We start from the raw sequence: 20,138 nt of genomic DNA on the forward strand, positions 1-20,138 counted from the left end.
AGAATATTTAAAAGTACAACAGCATGGATACTACACTATCTTTTGTACAAGAAAGGGGAAAAGAAAATATATAATATATATATAAAATATGTATCTGCTTATACCTGCAAAAATGAAGACAACTAAGATAAACTAAAAGCTAATGATAATGGAAGGGAAAGACAAGAAATAAGACTTTTGAGTATGACTTCTGGGTAAAGTATTTTATCATCCACTTTTTTCTTTCCTACGTCAAATATTACTGCAATTATAAAATGTAGATTTTTCTTTTTGAACCATATTAATGTTTAATATATTCCAAAAATAAAATAAAATCAACAAAGATGAAGGGTGGGAAGTACAACTAAATACAGTAGGAATACATCAGTTTAATTGACTATTACACCAATAGCTTTACCACAGAAAGAGAAAGAGAAAAAATACATAAGAGAAAAAGATATATTTTTTTTTAGATGAAGTCTCACTCTGTCACCCAGGCTAGAGTGCAGTGGCGTGGTCTTGGCTCACTGCAACCCCCGCCTCCCAGGTTCAAGTGATTCTCCTGCCTCAGCCTCCCAAGTAGCTGGGACTACAGGTACCCACCACCGCACCTGGCTAATTTTTGTGTATTTAGTAGAGACAGGGTTTCACCATGTTGGCCAGGCTGGTTTCGAACTCTTGACCTCATGATCCACCCGCCTTGGCCTCCCAAAGTGCTGGGATTACAGGTGTGAGCCACTGTGCCTGGCGAGAAAAAGATGCTTAAGTAATTTTAGACTGCACGCCCTTAGTGGCCTATGTGTAAGCACACAAGAAATTGCAAAGAAATATTAAATCAAACTTAGTAGGTTTGTAGCTGGAAATACTATTGGTATTAAAATTTTCATTATGCATATACTGTACAACTGAACAAATGAGGGCATTCATTTATGTTGTTACTGGAGTTCTCACTGCAGAATAAAAGGAGATCCAAATATGAACTGAAAGAAGAATGTGGCCGGTACAGTGGTTCACGCCTGTAATCCCAGCACTTTGGGAGGCCGAGGCGGGTGGATCACAAGGTCAGGAGTTCAAGACCAGCCTGGCCAAGATGATGAAACTCCATGTCTACTAAAAATACAAAAATTAGCTGGGCATAGTGGCAGGCACCTGTAATCCCAGCTCCTCAGGAGGCGGAGGGAGAGACTTGCTTGAACCCGGGAGGTGGAGGCTGCAGTGATCCGAGATTGCACCACTGCACTCCAGCTTGGGGGACAGATGGAGACTCCGTCTCAAAAATAAAAAAAAAATAAAATAAAATAAAGAAGACGAATGCTATGGAATTGGGCTAGAATTAGGGCTAACAATACGAAGCACTTTGGGAAGCCAAGGCAGGTGGATCACCATGTTGGCCAGGAGTTTGAGACCAGCCTGCTCAACATGGTGAAACCTCATCTCTACTAAAAATACAAGAATCATCCAGGTTTGGTGGTGCACACCTGTCCTCCCAGTTACTCCAGAGGCTGAGGCATGAGAATCACTGAAACCCAGGAGGCAGAGGTTGCAGTGAACTGAGGCAGCCTGGGGTCCAATGCTGTGATGAGCCATGATCACGCCACTGCACTCAAGCCTGGGCAGCAGAGGAAGACCTTGTCTCAAAACAAACAAACAAACAAAAAAGGGCAAGGTGCAGTGGCTCACACTCATAATCCCAGCACTTTGGGAGGCTGAGGCAGGCAGATCATGAGGTCAGGAGTTCAAGACCAGCCTGGTTGACTTAGTGAAATCCCATCTCTACTAAAAATACAAAAATCAGCCGGGTATGGTGGCACACACCTGTAATTTCAGCTACTTAGGAGGTTGAGGCAGGAGAATTGCTTAAACCTGGGAGGCAGAGGTTGCAGTGAGCCAAGACCGTATCATTACACTCCAGCCTGGGTGAGTGAACCTCCAACTCAAAAAAAAAAAAAAAAAAAAAAAAATTAAAAAAGTAGTATAGGGCCAGGTACAGTGGCTCATGCCTGTAATCCCAGCACTTTGGGAGGCCGAGGTGGCCTGATCAATGGGTCAAGAGATCGAGACCATCCTGGCCAACATGGTGAAACTTCGTCTCTACTAAAAATACAAAAGATTAGCTGGGCGCCGTGGCACATGCCTGTAGTCCAAGCTATTCTGGAGGCTGAGACAGGAGGATTGCTTGAACCCGGGAGGCAGAAGTTGCAGTGAGCTGAGATCACACCACTGCACTCCAGCCTGGCAACAAACAAGACTTCATCTTAAAAAAAAAAAAAAAAAAAAAAAAAAAAAGAGTATAAAAAGTCTTTACAGGGCCGGGCGCGGTGGCTCAAGCCTGTAATCCCAGCACTTTGGGAGGCCGAGACGGGCGGATCACGAGGTCAGGAGATCGAGACCATCCTGGCTAATATGGTGAAACCCCGTCTCTACTAAAAATACAAAAAAAAACTAGCCGGGCGAGGTGGTGGGCGCCTGTAGTCCCAGCTACTCGGGAGGCTGAGGCAGGAGAATGGCGTAAACCCAGGAGGCGGAGCTTGCAGTGAGCTGAGATCCGGCCACTGCACTCCAGCCTGGGCGACAAAGCGAGACTCCGTCTCAAAAAAAAAAAAAGAAAAAAAAAATCTTTACAGAAGAATGACAACATAGAAAAAATATAGAAAAAATAGGAAAGTCTCCATTTTATAATCACTATAGTAATATTTGATTTGGGCAAGAAGCAATCCAGATGAAACCATTAAGTAAAGATTATTATGCAACAGAATATGCACAATGTTTCTATCATTCTATAGATCACTTGTTAATTACAAAAGGAAAAAGAGGCCAGGAATAGAGGCTCACCTCTGTAATCCCACTTTGGGAGGTCAAGGAGGGCAGATCACCTGAGGTCAGGAGTTTGAGACCAGCCTGGCCAACATGACAAAACCCCATCTCTACTACAATTACAAAAATTAGGCAGGTGTGGTAGCAGGCACCTGTAATTCCAGCTACTTGGGGGGCTGAGGCAGGAGAATTGCTTGAACCTAGGAGATGGAGGTTGCAGTGAGCCAAGATTGCGCCATTGCACTCCAGCCTGGGCGACAGACTGAGACTCCTTCTCAAAAAAAAAAAAAATCCCTTATTGTTAGGAGATATATAGAAGAAATTAGGGGTGAAGTGCTGTGAAATCTGCAGTTAACTCTCAAATTGTACAGGAAGAAAATTTATTAAAGTTAAAAAAATGAATATTCATAGATACACATATATGTGGGAACAGGTAGAAAGGGAGGGACACACAGACAAACAAAATATGGCAAAATGGTAACAACTGGTGATCACTGAACTATTCTTGCGACTATTTGAAAAGTTTTAAAAATGTCAAAGGTATATAATTTTTGAACTACTCAGGAGGTTTAAATTTTTGTTTTTAAAATAAGCAATCCATCGTGAGGAAGTCTGAGAAGCCACAGACTGAGATAAGATGAAAAATAAGTAAAGTAGAATCATAGTAATAAAAGGAACAGAGTTTCAAAATGCTGCAGTCAGTAGCTTCAATGCAAAAGAAAGTTAAATTAAGGACGAACTCAGTAAAGACAACTGGATTCAGCAACTGGGAAGTCAGTGATGACCTAGTGTACGGGAGCTTCGCTCAAACAGCAGAGTTGGGCCACATGCCGTGGCCCACACGTATAATCCAGCACTTTGGGAAGCCAAGGTAGGTGGATCTCTTGAGGCCAGGAATTCAAGACCAGCCCAGCCAACATAGTGAAACTCCATCTCTATTAAAAATACAAAAATTAACCAGATACAGTGGCACGCCCCTGTATTCCCAGCTACTCAGAGGGCTGAGGCATGAGAACTGCTTGAACCTGGAAGGCAGACACTGCAGTGAGCTGAGATAGGGCCACTGTACTCCAGCCTGGGTGATAGGGCAAGACTGTCTAAAAATACAAAAAATAGGCCTGGCGTGGTAGCTCATGCCTGTAATCCCAGCACTCTGGGAGGCCATCAGTGCCCTGACACCGTGGTCCTCTGGTGAGAGTGCAGCCTGAGCGATCTACAAACTGCCTTCAAGGTCTCTCTTCCATCGTCCTGGTGAAGAGCACAGCCCTGATCCATGCAGGCCTCCTGACCCACACCCTCGTGTTCTCTCCCAAACACACTTTCTTATCTGCTCAATATGGACAGGCTGAGAAGGCTAGAACCTTCCCAAGTTTTTAAGTTCTGCTTCCCTTTTGGTTATAAGTTCTGTCTCTAAATCTTTCCTCTTTTCTTTCATTTTCCTAGAAACATTCAAGAGAATGAAGCTGCTCCTTCAATACTTTGCTTAGATATTTCTTCTGCCAAATTTCAGGTTCATCACTCTCAAGCTCTGCCTTCCAGAAAACACTAGGAGCACAATGCAGCCAAGTTCTTTGTCACTTTATGACAAGCATCACCTTTCCTCCAGTTTCCAATAACGTGTTCTTCATTGCCATCTGAGACTTCATCTGGATGATTTTTCTCTTCCATGTTTTTATTTTTTTAAGAGACTGAGTCTCCCTATCTTGGCCAGGTTGGTCTTGAAGTCTCATCCTCAAGCAATCCTGCCATTTCAGCCTCCCAAAGTGCTAAGATTCCAGGCATGAGACACCAGGCCTGACCCCCTCCATATGCTACCGACATTCTGTCCGGCTCTCCTCTTCTGAGCCCTCACCAGAGTCACCCTTAACCAAGAGTTGCAGAGAGAAGATGGCCACCCACACGCCAAGAGACAGGCCTGGAACAGAGCCTTCCTGCACCGCCTCAGAGGGACCCACCCTGCTGACACCTTGATGGTGGAGTCATGGCCTCCAGGACTGTGAGACAGTAACATTCTGTTGTTGAGGGTGCCCAGTCTGTGGTCCTGTAAAACAGTCCTAGGAAACTACCACAGCCTGTTAGCCCACAGACAGTGGAGAGGCAGAATGAAATAATAATAGAAATATATGTGAAATAATAATAGAAATAAAGCACGCAATAAATGTAATGGGCTTGAATCATCTCCGCATCATCCCTTCCCCATCTCCCGGGCCCATGGAAGAGTTGTCTTCAAGAAACCTGGTCTCTGGTGCCAAAAAGTTTGGGGAATGCTGGTGTAAATGTTTCTAAAAATAGTTAAATAACGTAAGGTTTACCTGCTACAAATAATGCAGATTTAAATGCTAATAAAACTGGGTGCAAATGAAACACTCTTTCTGTGGTCCAGGGAATCTTAATCATTCTATCAGAAAGACTTGTAGCTTGGAACTGCAGCTGCCTTCCCACATCCTGTCCACTGTAAAGCCCTGCAACACACACACATGCACACACGCACACACACGCACACACGCACACACACACGCACACACATGCAGATACATAAATACATTCATATGCACAAACCTGCACACACACATGCACATACATACATACACATGCATATACCTACACACACACACACAGACACACACATACCTTGTGCTTCGTGCCCTCACCAGGGTGTCCTGGGACAGAATGCATGTTTTTAGGAGAAATGAAGACAACTCAGGCCCCTCATTCTCCTGGTGTTTGCACAGGTGACTTCTCTGCAGACCATGCTTCAGTGCCTTTCTTGGTTCTCCCTCTTACTGAAAGAGAGAGGCAGAGACCCCTACCCCTGTCACCCACCACCTCCACCCCTAGGCTGCCCCAGGCCCAGGTTCCAGAAATCTCCCAGGATCCAGGAACTAAGGGCAACCACTGGGTTCCACAGCCGCTAGTCCATGGGTCAGGCGCCTCTCTGTCAGCTGACAAACCTTGGCTCTCATGCCCCACACCAAGCCAGCCACACCGCCATACCCCCACCAGCATTATTACTGCCTCCTGATATTAGCCCTGACAACCGTACTTGCTAATAATCTTACCCCCTCACACGCTGGTCCAGGCAAGCCCAAAGGCCAGCACCCTCCACCCACCCTTCCTGGGGGCCACTCTACTTTCTGCTTGCCCAGATGTCTTCACCTGGCTTTACCAAGCTAGAACAGATAACAGGGATGAGCCCCCGGCCTCTACCAGGAAGATTTGCCAATATGCTCTCCATTTAGAAGGAGGAACAGTGATAGGGCCTACGAATGACCCCAGGATTGTCACCCAAGCAACAAGAAGGGCAAGGAGCCCAGTTTCCTGCCCTTACCCTGGGAAGATGTGGCCAGGGCACCACAAGGCCCTGGAGAGGGGTGGGTAGGAGAGCAGATCCAACCTCTTCTTCAGGAAGCAGCCACCACCCCAGGAAGCAGCAGATGGGGGCGCACAGGCAGAGCCCCCGGTGTTGTAGAGCAGGCCCGGCAGATCTGTACTCAGCCTCAGCCCCGGGGAGCTGCAAGTCAGGCTGAGACCCTGATAGGTTTGGCTCTGTGTCCCCACCCAAAACTCATCCCTCCTGTGTCAAGGGAGGAACCTGGGGGAGGGGATTAGATCTGGAGACAGTTTCCCGCGTGCTGCTCCCCTGAGAGTGAGGGAGTCCTCAGGAGAGCTGATGGTTTCAAAGTGTGGCACTTCCTCGTTCTCCACTCACTCCCTCCTGCCGCCTTGTGAAGAAGGTGTCTGCTTCCCCTTCGCCTTCTGCCATAATTGTAATTCCCTGAACTCTGAGTCAATTAAACCTCTTTCCTTTATAAACTACTCAGTCTCAAGTATTTATTATTATTATTTTTTTTAACAGAGTTTCAATCTTGTCACCGAGGCTAGAGTGCAATGGCACCATCTAGGCTCACTGCAACCTCTGCCACCCAGGTTCAAGGGATTCTCCTGCCTCAGCCTCCCGAAGTAGGTGGGATGACAGGCGCCCGCCACCACGCCCAGCTAACTTTTTTTGTATTTTTAGTGGAGACGGGGTTTCACCATGTGGCCAGGCTGGTCTTGAACTCCTGACCTCAGGTGATCCACCCGCCTCGGCCTCCCAAAGCACTGAGATTACACGTGTGAGCCACCACGCCCGGCCTCAAGTATTTCTTTACAGCAGTGTGAAAACAAACTAAAACCCCTTCCCTGAGGTGCCTTCTGCTTAGGCAACCAGCTGCCCCATGCTCCTCCTCTGCCCCCTGGTCTTTCTGTTCCTCTGATGAGGGCCAAGTGATAAACAGGGCCAGCCGCAGCCCCATCGTACTGCAGCCCGTGTGGCTGCTGGAGAGGCCGCGCTCCTTTCCTCACCCCAAGGGGCCCTGATACGCTCTTTGGATACTGGAGGAAACTGACCCCCTATTCTCACACTGGTGCAAATTCTTCCAAGACCTCAAAGCTGGACAACATGAACCGGTCTTTTTAAATGTCTCCACTTGCTAGGGCTGTCACTGGGACAGCACTAGAGGGTGGTGGCAATGGATGAATGGATGGTTGGATGGATGGACAGTAGTCCAGGGATGATGTCCCTGTCTGAACTGAACTGGGCCCTTCCTCAAATGAGCAGCCTTCCTGAGTGAGTTTATACAATTGTCCCTTGGTATCCATGGAGGATTAGTTCTAGGGTCCCGGGGATGCCAAAATCCATGGATGCTCAAGTCCCTGATATAACATGGCCTAGTATTTACATAAAAGCTATTCACATCCTCCAGTAGACATTAGACCATTACTAGATTATTTGTGATATGTAATGCAATGCAGATGCTACATCAATGGTTGTGATACTGTATTCTTTAGGGAATGATGACAAGAACAAAGTCTGCACATGTTCACTAGAGACATAACCATGCAATTTATTTTCTGAATATTTTCCATCTGCTGTTGCTGAATCCACAGATGCAGAGCTCCCGGATATGAGGGCCAAGTGTGCTTTGAGAGTAGGGTGGATGAGGTTGCTAATGAGTACAGGGGAGCAGCTGTCGATCAGAGGTCCCTGCATTGAGACATCTGGACGCCCTATCTTGGGACTTGAGACTCCGTTTGAGTGGCACAGGCAGACTGAGTCCAGGTCAAAGTTCACCCCTTGAAGCTTCATTTTATCCCAAGCTCTTTCTGGACCCTGGAATTTGGCATCCCCTAGGCCCTGGCAGGAAGGACAGATGAACCAGATTTTAGATAACATGTCTGGAATAGAGTGAGGCCCTACTGTGTGCCTGGCACTTTCCCCACAGGATCCTCTAGCTAGAACATTCAAGGGTCATGGTGAGAAATACCCAGTTAAAATATCAGAAATTTAAAAAAAAGATACCATTAGAGACACGAAAATACCATTAAGTAATAGTAGTAGCATTTGTATTCTGAGATTCAACAGTAGTGGTCACTTCCCTCCATCCTTATGTGTATCCCACACCACCCTGGGCGAGGAGGGCTGAGGTGAGGGAACACCCGTGGATGCTCTGATACCGGTCCTGGGCCTCGGGGGTGACAGTGATGAGGAACTGGGTGCACACATGAGTGGGGCAGCCAGGCCTGGCCAGAGAAGGCACACCCACGTGCACAGATGTGTTTACCCATGTACAGGTGTGCACGCATGCACACAAACACATTGCAGGCAGGCATGTGGCCGCCTCAGGCAGTGGAGGACCCTGACTCTGGGCCCTGCTGAGCCGGGCAAGGCCCCACTGTGATGCGTGCCATGACATCAGAATGTCACTGGTGCTTAGCACCAATCCGCTGTCCGGCCTGCCTCTGTGTTCTACGGCAGTTACCCACGCACAGTGGTATCAGCTACACACGCACAGTGGTATCTGGGACCAGTTTTGTGGACTCAAAGGTTTTCTACCTGAGAGGCATAACACAGGCCAACTGATTCATCGGAATCAGGTGAGTGTGACCTGCTCTCTTCCCTCCAGGCTGACTTGGGGACAGTGGCTATGCTGTGGGTGGTGTTGGCCTCTGGGCAGCTACCGAGGAGGGTCATCCAGAGCACTCACCGGTCGCCCGTTCTACACTGCCAGGGTAGACGATTGGCTCTTTCGTCCTCATGGTGGCTTCATAGAGTGAGTGCTGTTCCCTAGTGTACCCATTCGACAGGTGAGACGTCTGGGGTCAGGGAGGCGGTTACCGGCCTGGGAATCCAGACAGGACCCTGGGTTTTGATCTCAGCCCTGCCGTACGCTGTGCTGGAATTCAGGCCTGAACCCTGTGACCTCTCTGCCCTAGATCCCAAGTCTTCCCAGGTTTCCCATCCCGATGGGGCAGAGCCTGGCCCTGGCAGAGCCACTGGGATAGATCCACTGTGGGTGGGGGAATAGGAGGGTCCTCAGAACACCTCTGTGCCCTAAGCTGGGTCCTGATGGTGGCTGTGGGCCTCACTGAACACACATGGTCCCTTGTCCTGGGGAACCTTCTGTCCTTGGGTAGCTGTGGAAAATGAAGGAGCCCTGGAGGGCTGGCTGGGGGGAGACTATCTTTTCTGTTCAAAGGGGTCCGGGCACTGGGGTTCTCTCCACATATTTCTTGCTCTCTCTGGTCCTTTCGAGGCCTCGCCCTCCTTTTGCCCCAAGTGTTCCCAGGAGGGATGGTCCATCCAGGTGTTCTCTGGGACCAAGGACCCACTGTCCTTCCTCAGCGACCTGGGAAAATGAAGCCCCCTCCTGTAGGGACAGCTCAGAATGGTGGAGTCCAGTCCCTCCCCGAGTGAGGGTTTCCACTAGCACAATAGATCATTTTCATCCCCCAAACCGAACACCCTCCTGCTCAACTGGCATTATTCCTAAAGTGGCTTCACTGTTCAGACTCAACAGCCACGGGAGCCAGAGTGATGAGTGGAGAAGAACAGAGCAGTCAGGAGAGATCTTGTTCCCTGTAGGAAACTGGACATCTCTGTGGTCCTGAGCATCCCAGGAGGCCGATTGTACAGAGACCTCTGGTCGCTGAACCCACTCTCCCTCCATATCCCTGGAATAGCCCATCATGGGCCCTTCACCCTTGGCAGGTGGACACTATTCAACCTGCTGGGGCAGGTGTGTCCCCATTTCATGGCATTTGGGGATGATGGGACTCTCTGTCGAGGTCGCACTGTCCTCAAGTCCTTGGGATGATGCCCACCCCTGCTTGGGACTGGGGAATCCAGAGACTCCTGCAGGTGTGGGACACTAAGTCTGGCACCTTTTTAACTGGGGAAGGTGATGGAGTCGGGGTTACACGGCCAGCCATCATCTGGGAGCCTGGCGGGAACGGTTCAGGTGTTCTCCGAAGCTCTCAAGTACAATGTAACTTTTAGATGATTTTTGTCTCACAGGATGGTAATCATAGAGGATGCAGATAGTTTGCGGGCACAGGAGCGAGAGAATATCATCATGAACTATGAGAAGGTACAGGTCGGTCTGCTCCTTGGAGGGAGGCCTCTTCCAGTGCGCCCTGGTCAAAGGGTCCTGGGCTCCCTAGGAGCACAGAGTGGGCACGGGTGGCCACTACCCCCAGGCCCTTGCACCCTTTGCCTTGGACCCCTCACCAAACCTCCCTCTGGGTTACAGGGACACCGAGCCTGGCTGCCAGAGGACATGGGGCCTGAGCCTGTTGGAATCTACAACAACATTGATCGCTTTGGGATTGTGCAGTGAGTCCTCTGTGCTCCCCTCACCCCTGAAGCACCTGTCTCAGCTCAGGGATGGGTTTGCTTTCAGAAAGGCCTTTCTGAGGCAGGACTGCCTCGCCGGGTCAGGCCAACCTGCTTTCCAGGGTCAGAACTCCTCCCTGACTCCCCTGCAGGTCCAGCCCGAGGTTGCTGTTAGGCCAGAGGGGCGGGGCCCATCTAGGGAGTGGGTGGGAATGGAGACTGGGCTAGGTCAGGTCCCTGGACTCTCAGCAGTTCTGTCCCCAAGTTAGCACAAGAGAAGCGGGGTAGCCTGAGGGTCTGGCCATGTCTACTTGGAAACAACGCCAGTGAAATCCAAGGGTTGTGGCTACAGGGTGAGGGGACGCCTGGCCCAGCCTCAGGGCTGTTGTCCAGCAGGTCTCTGAGGGCCCACCTGCCCCTGTCCTCCCTCATTTCCCTAGAGCTACAGCCCTCACTGTCCCCATGGGGAAGGGGGAAAGGCATGGGAACGATGGGAGCGGTGGCCCTAGGAGAATGGGGGAGAAGATGGGCAGGGCCCCGTTCTGGGTATTTCATGGTGAGGCCAGGAAGGCAGCAGGGCTTGTGGCTAGAGACGCTAGGTCTGGTGCTGGGAAAGGACCTGGGGCCATGTAAGAGGAGCCCAGCCAGGAGTCCATCCCTTAGGGTTCATAGGATGGAGGGACAGAGGATCCCAGGGGAGGTAGGGTGGCAGGGAGCTGATGAGCCGTGCCACTTCTGAAAGGCAGGGTGTGTGGGTCAGGTGCAGGGAGAGGCAGGTGGAAACTGGGAGTCAGAACCTGCAAGGGCCTTGGGGCTGTTAAGTGGGATGGGGCCCTGGTACACCAGGAGTACACCGGGCAGGTCTCAGGGCAGGCTCCCTTGACCCTGGTGGTGTGATGTGGTCACTCCCTGAGGGACTCCTGTCAGGGCCCAGTCGCCCACCCTGGGCAGCCCCCATCCCACCTCAGGCCTGACCTTTCTCAGCTCCAGCAGAAAGCACCACCTCCAGTCCAGGACGGGCAGCCCCATTGTGCAGCCTGGCCACCCCCCACACCAGGGGCCCCAGTAACCCCGGCCAGGCTGGCCCCGCACTCCCTCTTCTCCCAGGTCCTGCCCCTCCTGGGAGTCAGCCCCACAGGAAGGCCCTTGTCCTCCCTTCCCTGTGTCTTTTCCTGGACTGAGCGCTGAGCTGGATAGGGACAGAGCCTGTCCTTTCTGGGGATTGGGTCCCAGTCTCGGGGAGCTCCAGGCCCTGTGCAGGTCCTCAGTTCTGCCTGGGTTGTCTTACAGTGAGACAGAGCTGCCTCCTGCCACTGCTCGGGAGGCGAAGGTAAGAGCCTGATGCATGGGGAGGGGGCTGAACCAGGGATGTGGGGACTGGGCGGGTGGTCAGTGAGGCAGAGGAGGCAGCTGGCCTGGATGGTGGCGGGTGAGGGCAACACGATGTCCCTGGGAGGGGCAGCACTCCCTGCTGGAACTGACCCCAGGTTGCTGTAACTTTGGCAGCTTGATAAGATTCCAAAGTGAGAACCACAGCTGTGGCTTGGGGGTGGCTGCCCGCCTGTGTCAGGACCCCACCTAGAGGCTGGGACCTGACCTAAGACTGGTGTGTCTGTGGCCTGAGGATGGCACGTCCCGGGGTCCCAAAGCCAGCCCACTGGCGCTCATTTGCTCAAAGGCTCTCAACCCTTAGGGTCTGCCCTTCCCTGGCTCTCTCCAGCTGGGTCCACCAGGGATCCAGAGCCCAAGATACAGCATCCACGGGCGGCTCTGGGAAGCCTGGCAGCTCCGCTAACTCCAACATTCCCCATTTGACAGCAAATGCGGCGGGAGATAACACGAAAGAGCAAGTGGATGGAAATGCTGGGACAATGGGAGACATATAAGAACAGTGAAAAGGTAATGTGTGGAGGGAGAGGCCCCGGGAACCACTCTGCAGAGACAGGGGATGGGCACCCATGGCTGTGGCCTGGCACCGTCAGCCTCTCAGAGGGCGGGTGGCACACTGTCCTCACCCAGAGGACTGCAGGCCTGGTCGGTGGTTTGCCTGCCTATTTGTGCAAGCGTCACCTTGCCGGGAGGGATTCTGAATCTAGGGCTGGGACCACCCGGAGCTCAAGGCTAGGGATGCCCTGGTGACCCAAAGGAAGGAGAACGTTCAGATCAGAGTCCCGACTCTGAGTGTCTATCCACTCTTTCAGTCCTGGGAAGGGAGACTGTCTCCCAGCTTAATGTCACCTCTAACGAGGAATCATGGGGCCAAAACCAACCATTTCCAGAATCCTCGGGCTCTGGTCCTCACTGGGGTAGCCCCGTGGCCTGTGACACCAGGTTGTTTTCTGCCCACAGCTGAGAGATCGAGTATATAAGGGCATTCCCATGAACATCCGGGGCCAAGTGTGGTCAGTCCTGCTGAACATACAGGAAGTCAAGTCGAAAAACCCCAGAACATACAAGGTACACTCAGCCGGAGCACAACAAACAGGACAGGCCGTGTCAGGGGCTCAGGTCTCCAGCTGGAGGGAGCATCAAGCCCAGGCTGGGGGGTGGGTAGGATGGTCAGATGCACATCCTGGGCACGGACGGTGACATAGTCGCCACAGACAAACTTGGCTCTGGTGACCCTCCCCGGCTTCAGTAACAAGCCAAAAAGCAGCTTTGTGGAGAAGGAAACCTTCCTGCTTTCCTTCCTTCCCGGAGTGCTGACTGTGCGCTGACTGCCATTTGGGGCAGGGAGCCTTCCATCCGTTCTGAGGCTGCTTCCTCCTCTTGGCCCTGCCCTACAGGTCATGAAGGAGAAGGGCAAGAGGTCATCTGAACACATCCACCAGATCGATGTGGACTTGAGCAGGACATTAAGGACTCACATCTTCTTCAGGGATCGATACGGAACCAAGTAAGCCTATGGGAGCCACAGGGTCTCATCAGAGATGGAGTGAACGAAAGGGATGGGGGCTTCCCCGGAGAAGAGGCCAGGGTCACCTAGGGGGGATGACAGAGCTGCCAAGACCTCCCCTGACCCAGGGAGCAGCCGGCACCATGAACTGAGCACCTGGTTCCAAGCCCTGGGCCAGACTGGAACATGTGGGGTCAGAACCCAGGAGGATCCTGAGGAGACAGAAGGCAGCAAACAAAATCATGCACAATGGTGATAAGTGCTCTCCCGGACCCACGGGGACCCATGGTAGGACTCACGGGAAGGTGGCAGGATGGAGGGCCCATGAGCCTCTCCAGGCAACACTGACAGCACCAAAAGCTGGGGCAATTAGGGGTCCTGGAAACTGTCATCCTGGTCTGCTCGGAACAGGACATGGCACAGCCACTTTGGCAGCCAGTTTGGCAGTGACTCACAAAGCTCAATGCACTTCAACCACGTGTCCCCAAAGTATCACAAATATTGAACGCACTGATTTGAAAACTGATGTGCACATGAAACCTGCATGCCACGTCCACTGCTTGCTTCGTCGTCACTCACACAAGGAGCCTTCGGGGACAGTCTTCAACATGGGAACAGGGAGAGCAAGGCTGGTCCTCCCTTTAAACGGTAGCCACAGTGAGAAAAGGGAATGAGCCAGTGATGCCCGCACGAACGTGGGTGGATCCTAGATGCATTTTGCTGAGGGAAAGAAGCCAGTCCCAATAAGCTACCACATAGGATTCCCATTCCTGGGCCATTCTGGAAAAGGCCAAACCATAGGGATTGAGAAGCAGTCTGGGTGGCCGGGGGCTGAGGGATCAGGGAGACGCCGGGTGCATAGGGGCCACCCGGGAGACTTGGAAGATGAAGGAGTTGCTTCAGGAGGGGCTGGAGCAGTCGCCAGGAGACTCTGCCCATTGGTTTAGAACCGTGGAGGAACTGTACACCCAAAGGCTGAACTGGCGTGTCTGCAAACTGAAAATAAATAAAGAAAATCATTCAGAGTGAAAAGGATCAGGCAAGTCACTGTACAACTGGGCTATCTGCATGTCACAGATGTGGATTTTACTGAAACATTTCCCCAAAGTCAAAGGCCCTGAAGAGCTCACTGCTTATCTGGTGAATCATCTGAACCTAAAGTGGGATTTGTTGTTAGGCTTTGTAGACAAAGTGAAACTTACGGCATCTGCACAAAACAAACAAAAGCCTCATTTCTCTGTTTCCTAGGCAGCGGGAACTATTCTACATCCTCCTGGCATATTCGGAGTATAACCCGGTGAGTATTCCCGGCAGTGATGTTCCCAGCAGTATTTCCCTGTTCACAGGAGTGGGTGTCTGGTGGGGGTGTCGCTGCTTCTTTTAAAATTAGTATTTGTGACCCACCAGGATATAGAAGGTAGAACTCCAGCTCACTGCTGGCATAAACCTCCAAGCAAGGGGGTGGCCTCAAGGGGTCAAGCTGAGACACAAAGGAGTCGGGGCCTGGACTCCTGGTGTCACCTGGGTCTGACCACCACTTCTCAGAACAAGAAATGACGCCCTCCTCCTGGGGCTGCCCCAAAGCCCAGGAGCTTGGCAGGGTCGCATGCGGGATGGTGCCATCAGGAGACAGTTTGGACAAGGTGCTGAAGTGCCTGATGGACTTGGCTCTTGTCATGAAATGAATTTGCATCCTGAGGAAGCCTCTTCTTCAGAGGAAGCCTCCCCAGTCACCTCTGCCCTCTCCAATGACATGAGTCCTCCCAGGTGACCTCAGTCCTCCCAGGTGATGTCCTTCCACGGTGACTCTGGCTTTTGCAGGAGGTGGGCTATTGCAGGGACCTGAGCCCCATCGCGGCCTTGTTCCTCCTTTATCTGCCTGAGGAGGATGCATTCTGGGCACTGGTGCAGCTGCTGGCCAGGGAGAGGCACTCACTGCAGGGTAGGTGAACAGGTGCCCAAGGGACCTCATGCAGTCAGACCCAGGGACGGCCACCATGGCCAGATGATCTCAGCTTTCAGCCAAGGCACCTTCCTTGGCCAGCTCCTTGGGAGTCTTTAGGATGTCTCTGCTGAGGGTCCCACAGGAGTCCGCGGCTGACCCCAAAGCCCAAGTCAGACACTTTTCATCCCCATCAGCGGAGGGCATCTCATCCTCCCCGTGGCCACCCTCTGTGTCCTGCTGCCACGCCCTCTGGATCTGATTGTGTAGCTGACTCTCCAATCCCTGAGAGTCCTGCTGCCCTTGGTGCCCATGAATGGGCCGACCAAGCCCAGGTGGCAGCATCTCCCCAACCCGTGTCCCCTGGTCTGACCTCACTTCCAGGAGACGACCAAGAGCCCAGCACCCACCCTGCTCTGGTTGCCATGTGGTGGCCTCAAGTCATGTTTGCCCTTTTTGCACCCTGGTCCAGGAGGTGTCCAGGGGAACCTCCAGCCAGGCTCCAGGGGATGTTCCTGCCCCACGTCCCCAGGGCAAAGGCTGCATGGTGGGTCACCAGATGGGAGCGTGAAAGGCCTTGAGGTTTGGGGGCCTCTCCAGCTGCCCAGCTCTTCCTGCTGATGGCTCCACATCTTGGGGGAAGGCTCTGATTTCTTGATGGGTTTGGGGCTTCTCAGGATTCCACAGCCCAAATGGCGGGACAGTCCAGGGCCTCCAAGACCATCAGGAGCATGTGGTCCCCACGTCACAACACAAGACCAGGTGGCATCTGGTGAGTTTATGGCGTCTGGTGAGCAAGCTTGGGCTCTTCCCCAGAGACTCTGCCTCCCGTGGCGCTGGAGGAACGGGGACTGGAGCCCCTGGTGGGGCTGGTGACTGGCTGAGTCCAGCCAGGGCCTGACCCGGGACGTCGGGTTCTCCATGGGCTGGGAGTTGGATTCCTTTCCTGCCCTGGAGGAGACAGAGGCACAGGGATGGGGGCCCAGCTCCCGCAGACCAGGGCAAAGGGCAGTGTGTCCACCGGGAGTGTGGGAAGGGGCCGGTGTTGGGGGGAGCCCTGGACACCGCCCAGTGTTCTGCACTAGGGGAAGGGTCTTCAGAGGCCCTGGAAGAGGGAGGATTTTAGGGCAGCCCAGGGGGCCCTGAGCACCTCTGTTCCTCCCACCAGGACAAGGAAGGTCTTTGCGCGCAGGATTCCTCCTTAGGCTGGCTTCTCCAGATGTTGAATGACGGGGTAAGAAGGCACAGGGAGACCCTGGCTCAGGGACCCTCCTTGCCCTGCAGTGCCCTGCTTCCCCAGCCTGGGGGTCTGGCTCAGCCACAGCCCACAGGAGGCTCCGCCCACAGGGGAGGCCTCACAGGACACCCAAACCAAACCCTCTGCCCAAGAGGGGTCATCCCAGGGCAATGATTGGAGCTCAGGACCAGCCTTATAGGCAGACTGGGCCAAGACCTGACTTGGGAGGGATCAGGGAAGCCTCAAGCCCTGGGCAAGCCCCTCTCTCCAGGAGCCACACTCCCAGTCCAATGAGTGTCCCCCATGAGGAGCTGCAAGACCTTGTCTGACCCAGCGTCCTGGAGGGCTCAGGAAACCCTCATGGGGAAGGTCACTGACTCTGGGGACTGAAGCCCCAGTGGGCTCAGTTCGAGCTACCAGCCCCAGCCTGGAAGGGCTACAGTCTCCCACACCTGCTATCCCCACAGATCTCTCTTGGGCTCATCCTGCGCCTGTGGGACGTGTATTTGCTGGAAGGAGAACAGGTGTTGATGCCGATGACAAGCATTGCCTTTAAAGTTAAGAGGAGTAAGTCTACATGTGCCCAGTGGGGCCTGGGGAGCCCTGGGGTCAGACGCTGACTTACCCGAGGGCAGCTTCCTCACACTGTCCTCATGATCCTCTGTTCTGGCCCAGAGGGAGGTCTGGCCAGGTGGGCTGGACAAGGCACAGTGACACCGAGCCCGTCCCCCACATGACCCAGATGAATGTCGTGAGCACTTCCCTACCCACTTCCCCCAGCCACGGTCTCCTGTGCACATCCAAACCCGTGGGGTGGCCACAAAAGATTCCCGCATCGCCTAGTGGGAGACGGAAGTGGCCACGGGGTATCAGCTGTGCCCCCTCCCAGGGAACTCTCCTGACCTGATGTCCACCCTGTCCCTAGAGCGCCTCATGAAGACATCCAGGTCTGGCCTGTGGGCACGGTTTCGGAACCTGTTCTTCCACGCCTGGGAGTTGGATGATGACTCTGTGCTCAAGCATCTTAGGGCCTCTACAAAGAAACTAACAAGGAAGCAAGGGGACCTGCCACCCCCAGGTGAGCTCCAGTGCCATGTCCCCCCCCATGTCACCCTCTGGGGCAGTCAATAATAGGGGAGTGCCCGAGACCCGCAACCCTACTACCTGGGCCTTCCTCTTCACCTTTTCTTCCTCCTCTTCCTCCTGGACTCTAAGAAAGTACAGGAGGCCCGCTGGTCCTCACGGCAGGCGCTCAGTGCGTGTGTACTGGATGTGTTGTGACCGCAGGAGGGCGATGTGGGCAAGACCTTCCAACAAGCCGCCTCCCACATTCCACAGTGTCTCTGTCTCCCCATCACAAGGCCATCAAGGGCACTAAAGAAGCCAGACCCATTTGTGGGAAACCACGCCCCTCCCTGCAAGCACCCACAGCCTCAGAGAGCAGCAGAGGCCCCTCACTCCTGCACGCTCCTCCAGGACAACAATCTCAAGGTTTCCAGGACAACAAGCCTTGAGCCAGGGAGACAAGGGAATCGGGTGTCCCTGACCCCAGAGCATTCAGGGAGAGGGCACAGGCTGCACCCCAGGCGAGAGCCAGAGCCAATAATTCAGCCAGATGTGGGAACGGTCAGTCCTGGCATGGACTGGGCAGCCCAGGAAGGCAGAGGGTGACCCACATCCAGGTCCAATCACCCACTGTGGAGATGGATCCCCATGTGAGGTGACAAGGGGCTGGGTGACATCCAAGTCCCCTCCCACCTGAGTTCTCACTGGGGGCTGTATCCCTGGCCCAACAGCCCTGGGACGAGGGTGTGTGGTAGGAAGCCCCCAGCCAGTCCGAACCCTGGGGACAGTCCTAGGAGCTACCTGTCATGCCCTGATAGCTTCCCCATGCCAGGCAGCACACACCCCTCCCTCTGGGATCAGCAGACTACAGGCGTGTCCTCAGTGTCAGACCACGGGGCCACACAGAGATCCTGAGGACTCCAGAGACCCAGGCAGGTGGGGCCTGGCCGGGAAAGGCCTACATGGGCTCAGTGGAGACGCTGACCACGTCTGTTTTTCTTTCAGCCAAACCCGAGCAAGGGTCCTCGGCACCGAGGCCTGTGCTGACTTCAAGTGGCAGAATGACCCACTGCAAGGGGGACAGGCAGACCCCTCCAGGCCCACCAGTCCGGTTCCAGCGGCCCATTTGGTTAGTTTCCCCACCATGGGCACCTCGTTCTTCCACATCTTGTCCTGGTGTGGCTGTCCGGGAAGACACCTACCCTGTGGGCACTCAGGATGTGCCCAGCCCGGTCCCGGCTCAGGGAAGACCTCAGGGTTCCTGGAGATTCCTGGAGTGGAACTCGATGCCCCGGCTCCCGACGGACCTGGATGTAGGGGGCCCTTGGTTCCCCCATTATGATTTCGAACAGAGCTGCTGGGTCCGTGTCCCTTCTGAATGTGTCCTGGACAGCCCCGGGACTGTGGGACAGGGCCAGCTCGAGAAGCCCGCGGGGACCCTGACACCAGGCCCTGCCCAGGCCCATCAGGACTGAGGGAGGCCGGGAGATATCCCACTACAACAGGGCACCCCGTCTACGGACAAGAGACTTGCACCCAATTTCTACAATGGCACCGTATCCCAGGAAGACCAGCTGGCCACCTGCTGGCAGGCGGAACACCCTGCGGAGGGGGTGAGATTGGCTTTCACCGCACTGAGCCACAATGTGGACATGGACTTCCAGCCAGCCCTGCACTGCACCCAGCACTGATTCCAACCAGGACGGCTCCTTTACAGCTAGGGACAAGCAGCAGCGTGCTCCCACCTCAGGGCCTTGCCTCTGTCACCTCTACTTGGAAAATTCTCATTTCCCTCCAGGGTTCTAGAAGCATCTGGGGCAGGGCTCATGGCTGGATAACTTCCCGAGACTTAACAACCCAAGCAAACTTCACGTCCTCGTTTTATTTTTTGTTAAACTTATGAAAATTGATTAAGAAAGTGTGCAGCTCGAAAGACCTTCACAGATGGAACACACCAGCCCCCAGATCACAAAGCCAACCATGCCCAGCCCCTCCCAGCACCCCCAGCCGTGTGACCAGCTTTCTGAATTCCCACAACACCGTGTGCCTGCCTTTGTATTTTCAACTCATAGACGATTAACCCCTTCATGTTTTAAAATAAATGTTTTCTGTTGAAATTATTTTAGATATAAAAGATTGAAAAGGCACTACAGTGGCCTCCTATACCTTCCCTCCAGCTGCCCCTAATAATGACGTTTTGCAGTCCCATGGCACATAAGAAATTTAGACTGGGTGTGGTGGCTCACACCTGTAATCCCAGCAATTTGAGAGGTCGAGGCAGGACGTTCAGGTTCACTTGAGTCTAGAAGTCTGGGACCAGCCTGGGAAACACAGGTGGACCCTGTCTCTAGAGAAAAGTCAAAGAAACTAGCCTGGCATGGTGGCGGGTGCCTATGGTCCCACTTAGGAGGCTGAGGCAGGATTGCTGGAGCCCATGAGTTCCAGAAAGCAGTGAGCCATGACTGCACCACTGCACTCCAGCCTGGGTGACCGAGTCAGACTTCCCCTCTTAAAAAAATTAGCAATTTAACGTGGGTACAATCCTATTAAC

At 53.3% G+C, this 20,138-nt stretch overlaps 1 protein-coding gene and 2 long non-coding RNA genes across 3 annotated transcripts; all 3 read left to right on the plus strand.

The window, feature by feature from the left end:
- The first annotated feature begins 8,593 nt into the window (after positions 1-8,593).
- LOC139359542 (uncharacterized) lies at positions 8,594-10,470 on the plus strand. Its single transcript, XR_011615586.1, has 3 exons — positions 8,594-8,709; positions 10,130-10,202; positions 10,365-10,470. It is a non-coding gene; the product is annotated as an uncharacterized lncRNA (long non-coding RNA).
- A 1,267-nt stretch (positions 10,471-11,737) lies between these two features.
- On the plus strand, positions 11,738-12,900 carry LOC139359543 (uncharacterized). Its single transcript, XR_011615587.1, has 3 exons — positions 11,738-11,777; positions 12,266-12,346; positions 12,797-12,900. It is a non-coding gene; the product is annotated as an uncharacterized lncRNA (long non-coding RNA).
- A 336-nt stretch (positions 12,901-13,236) lies between these two features.
- On the plus strand, positions 13,237-19,705 carry LOC139359294 (TBC1 domain family member 3B-like). Its single transcript, XM_071081918.1, has 8 exons — positions 13,237-13,343; positions 14,592-14,640; positions 15,165-15,285; positions 15,963-16,057; positions 16,454-16,519; positions 16,990-17,089; positions 17,448-17,600; positions 18,593-19,705. The coding sequence occupies exons 1-8, from the start codon at positions 13,237-13,239 to the stop codon at positions 19,060-19,062; spliced, it is 1,161 nt and encodes a 386-aa protein (XP_070938019.1). The 3' UTR covers positions 19,063-19,705.
- The last annotated feature ends 433 nt before the right edge of the window (positions 19,706-20,138 follow it).

The sequence above is a fragment of the Macaca nemestrina genome, chromosome 17, assembly GCF_043159975.1.
Source record: "Macaca nemestrina isolate mMacNem1 chromosome 17, mMacNem.hap1, whole genome shotgun sequence".
Classification (NCBI taxonomy): domain Eukaryota; kingdom Metazoa; phylum Chordata; class Mammalia; order Primates; family Cercopithecidae; genus Macaca; species Macaca nemestrina.

What these genes read in the sequence shown, in the direction of transcription:
- LOC139359294 (XM_071081918.1), top strand. Translation starts at nt 13,237, where the DNA reads ATGAAGGAGAAGGGCAAGAGGTCATCTGAACACATCCACCAGATCGAT. An exon ending in AGGGATCGATACGGAACCAA is followed by an intron (nt 13,344 to 14,591) that starts GTAAGCCTATGG and finishes TCTGTTTCCTAG; the next exon opens with GCAGCGGGAACTATTCTACA. An exon ending in GGAGAGGCACTCACTGCAGG is followed by an intron (nt 15,286 to 15,962) that starts GTAGGTGAACAG and finishes GGGGCTTCTCAG; the next exon opens with GATTCCACAGCCCAAATGGC.